Genomic DNA, 4,428 nt, shown 5'->3' on the forward strand with positions numbered 1-4,428 from the left:
CCGTTAACAGCTAAAAGGCCAACAAAACGTTTACATTTCTTTCTCCCTCGGTCTATCCTTCCAGGACCTGCAGCTCAGAAACTTGCATGCACGTTGGGGAACAGTTTTACATGCAGTTTTTCACATTAAATCCATAAAATATTATTTTTTTTCTGTGTAACTTCTGTAATTATTTCTTGGATAATAACAAATCTTTTTTGACACATAAACACTTAGCTATGAATGTCAAAAGATGAAAATCTCAACTGTTTTATTCCACAATGCTGCAAAACATCCTGAGCTACACAGTCCACTTTACAAGCATTCATTTTTTGATGGAGGTTGAAGGATTTCTCCATTTCCTTAATAGATTTTTTGTTTTTCTCAGACAGCACAATTCCTGCACAACTTTTATGTCAAAATTACTTTTTCAGAATCCTATCTAGTCAAGTTGGAAATTAAAAATACAAAGGCTGATGAAACAATCACTTTAATAAATAAAACAATTTACTTAAAACCTACTCACCACCAAACATACATTTCAGGGCCTCATGTTTTACATTGGACAATCTGTGTTAATGATCCCCATTGGAATGTTTTTTCCCCCCCTTTAAACCAGTCATTATTAAAACTTTCCGTGATGGAGTTCGTACAGGAGAAAATGTCAGGACCGTGCAGATATTGTCCATCAGCTTTAAGAAAAGGTTGAATGTTCAGGGCGTGCATCATGGGGGTTTGAAATTTTGCTACAACCAAATTATTGGACAAATGAAGAGGATTAGCTTCTTTTTTTTAAGATACGCAAAAGCAGTGAATAAACCAACATTTAATTTAAGAGTGAATTTAATGCTCTATCTGGTAGAGCATTAAAGAAAGATAAGGGAATAAACATATTTTTCTCAATCTAATTCTTTTATTAGCTTTTTCCATTTAAGCACATCTCTCTACACGTGTGATGAGGGTCATATCATGTCCTTAAAGCAATTAAGCTCAATTTATTTTAATAATTCAAGTATAGTGCACTGCGCAACCCTGTTGTGCTGCACCCTAATGCAATATGGGAGCTGTAGTCCTAAAGGCAGTCCCTGGTTCAATTCCCTACAATATACGAGTTGATGCATGTCTAACCTATCTCTACGCCTCCTTCCTGTCAGAATACTGATGAATAGACACCCTATTACCACACAATAATAATTAAAAAAAGTTCTTTTTTTTTTAAATCGTTAGTCTTCCTCTGAAGACTAAAGATGTAAATAGCTGTTTGGAGTCCATATCTTCTGGGTGTCATTTTGGTCCATTAATCTCCAACTGGCTGACTTTTATACAGCAAATTTATTTCTGTGTAAAGATGCTTCATGAATAAACATCTCAAACTGCTTGGAGTCCTGTACAGTTAGCTTTAGTTTATTTTGCAACTGACATGTTTAAAGGAAATCTCCTCCCTGCACACAAAAAAAAAACATTTATAGAGGATGTATATTCCAGATGACAGCTGATGTAACTATTTCCTTGTTTCCTCCTAAAAATCTGCAGAAATAAGGCAGCCAAAGTTCAAAACGGAGAGAAAACAAAACACTCAACCAAAGACTGCATAGTTTTTTTATTTATTGAGAAGACAGCTGTGAGGACAGAAAGGGAAGGGAGGAGAAAGCAGGTAAACATGCACGGTACTGTTCTTAAATTAGGACGACGGAATCAGTAACTTTATTCAATACGGTGACAGTCAGGAAGTAACAAACCGATCCCTCCCACGACCAATCAATAAAACTGCATCTATTTCCTAAAATCAATCTGAATGAATCATACTACCACCACAATCTGGTCTCCTGTCAGACCTCCACCATACCCCTTTCATTAGACAAACCAGTATTTAGATACCAAATCAGAAGAACTGACTATGCTGGTTTCTTTAATCTTCATTAAACCACCACTAAACCAATGTAAACACCATTTTCAATATGTATGGCAACAAAAACAGCAAGTTATAAATCTAGAGCAGTAGGCTAATGGGATTTTATCAGAGAGAAAGAAAGTGGGAATGCAAACCTTAACCTTTAACTGCTTTGATAGTTTAGTCCTAAAGCGCCCTCTAAAGGAGAAATTAGCTACTGCAGTCAGAGAGAATAAACCTCTGACAGGAAAACTGCAGGATGAGCATGTTCAGATGCTTGGGCTGACAGCTTAAAGGTTCTGGTCGTTCTCATGGAAACGGTGAAGGTGGTCAGCGTACCTGGGCAAAAAAAATATCATTAGTCCACAGCAAGAAACCCCAAACACCTGCCGGTTTGAGCCTCTTAGGCAATGCACAGCGTGCATGCTCACTTTTTAGCGCAGAACGCGGTGCAGTCTCTGCCGATGCTCTCGCTCCAAGCCGTCTTGTACAGCACCTAATATCAAGATAAAAAAAATAAAACAAGCAGGTCAGTCTCATTCCTCTCAAGCTAAACTGAAAGCAATTAAAATATGTTTTTTTTAGTGAGGGGGGAGGGGGTTGTCTACCAAGAAGACCAAGCAGTGGAGGAACAGGGTGTAGAAGAAAGCAATGGTTCTGGCCGTCTTGTTGGAGAGGATTCCACGGCCCTGAAAAAATAAAACAGATAAATTGGTTTGAATCGCGTGAAACACTTTCAAAGAGAGAGAATGAGAGTTTTCCTCCAAGACTGAGACGTACCAGACTGAGAGTGGCTTTGTCCCAGGGGCTGAGGCTCAGGTATCGGCGCTGACGCTCCTGAACACATCAGAACATCAGCATCACTTTCTAATCTAAACCAAGCTGGCATGTCTCCAGCTGGTAATATATAGTTTATAGTTTCAGACCAGGCCTAAAAATTCCAATCAGTGTTTATACATTGCACCGAATGATGACATGACTTTCTCAACCCAATAACGTGAAAGGTCATTTGGAACCAACAATCCAAGTAAAGTTTAGTGATGAACCTTCTAAAAGTTCAGGTTTATCAAACCATTTGTACCAATGAGCTCTGCTCAGGAGAATCTGCTTCCATTTAGGGAGGTTCTGATCCAATCTCAGGCTCGGGCTTCAGATTAAGCTCTTCTTTCCCCCAAACGATTCTAAAGAGAAATCTGAGGGAACTACTCCCACTACCTGCTGGTGTCAGATTCATTCCACTATTGTAGGTCAGCCTTCTGCACAAGCAGGCGTCACAAATCCTGACTTGTTTTAGGAAGTTTGTTTAGTGTCTACCAGCAAGTTTTAGAGCACTTCATGCTTCCTGCTGCTGACCTGCTCTATGGAGATGGAGATTTCAGGTTCCAACAGGACTTGGCGCCTGCACACAGCGCAAAATCTACCCGTGCCTGGTTTACGGACCATGGTATTTCTGTTCTAAATTGGCCAGCCAACTCCCCTGACCTTAGCCCCATAGAAAATCTGTGGGGTATTGTGAAAAGGAAGATGCAGAATGCCAGACCCAAAAACGCAGAAGAGTTGAAGGCCACTATCAGAGCAACCTGGGCTCTCATAACACCTGAGCAGTGCCAGAAACTCATCGACTCCATGTCACGCCGCATTATTGCAGTAATTGAGGCAAAAGGAGCTCCAACCAAGTATTGAGTATTGTACATGCTCATATTTTTCATTTTGATACTTTTCAGTTGGCCAACATTTCTAAAAAATCCCTTCTTTGAAGAGCTATATGTGTATATATATTTTATCTCTTTTTATTCTTATTTTTTATCTTATTATATTGTATAGTTGGATGTGTGTATATATCATGTAAAACTGTAACTAGAGCGTGTAACAAAAGTAATTTCCCTCTGGGATTATTAAAGTATTTCTGATTCTGATTCTGATTCTTTGTATTAGCCTTAATATTCTAATTTTGTGACACACAGAATTTTTGATTTTCATTTGTTGCCACTTCAAATCATCAAAATTAAATGAAATAAACATTTGAATGCATCAGTCTGTGTGCAATGAATAAATATAATGTACAAGTTACACCTTTTGAATGCAATTACTGAAATAAATCAAGTTTTTCAAAATATTCTAATTTACTGGCTTTTACCTGTATATACCATTATAAGCTGCTACATGAGAGCTCAGCTGGGGATTAAATCTTATAACCTTCAAAGGAAAGTTATAAGTTCATAAAGCAGAAGAACTTTTTCTGAAACTGTTCTGCAGCCAAATGATCAAGTCAGTCAGTTCAGATTGAACAAAACTTTAAAGCACTGAAACGAAGGCTGGTTTATTAAGGATTTTCTTTTGCCTGATCCGTGTTTTGACTTTCAAAATTTATTTTCCTACATTTGTGAGCAGGACATTAATACTTTTTTTCTTTCCCTCTTTGTCATTACAGTTACAGTAAAGAAAGCGCAATGTCCTCTAGGCCACCACTCCCAAAAGCAGGCTCTAGGACGCACCCTGGCATAAGGTTGGGTCAGCCTCATTCCCACCAGCTGGGAAACAAATAAGGGCTTCTTGCT

At 38.5% G+C, this 4,428-nt stretch overlaps 1 protein-coding gene across 1 annotated transcript in view; it reads right to left on the reverse strand.

The window, feature by feature from the left end:
• Positions 1-1,499: 1,499 nt before the first annotated feature.
• The window catches only part of cux1 (cut-like homeobox 1), an 80,145-nt gene continuing 77,216 nt past the window's right edge, over positions 1,500-4,428 (reverse strand). The window contains exons 19-22 of the mRNA XM_015370269.1: positions 2,651-2,707; positions 2,479-2,559; positions 2,302-2,366; positions 1,500-2,209 (exon numbers count right to left, since the gene is read on the reverse strand). Of these exons, the coding sequence (XP_015225755.1) occupies positions 2,161-2,209; positions 2,302-2,366; positions 2,479-2,559; positions 2,651-2,707 (252 nt within the window). The 3' untranslated portion in view covers positions 1,500-2,160. The remainder of the gene's footprint in view (positions 2,210-2,301; positions 2,367-2,478; positions 2,560-2,650; positions 2,708-4,428) is intronic.

This window comes from Cyprinodon variegatus, unplaced genomic scaffold (genome assembly GCF_000732505.1).
Source record: "Cyprinodon variegatus isolate N-32 unplaced genomic scaffold, C_variegatus-1.0 Scaffold44, whole genome shotgun sequence".
Lineage (NCBI taxonomy): Eukaryota > Metazoa > Chordata > Actinopteri > Cyprinodontiformes > Cyprinodontidae > Cyprinodon > Cyprinodon variegatus.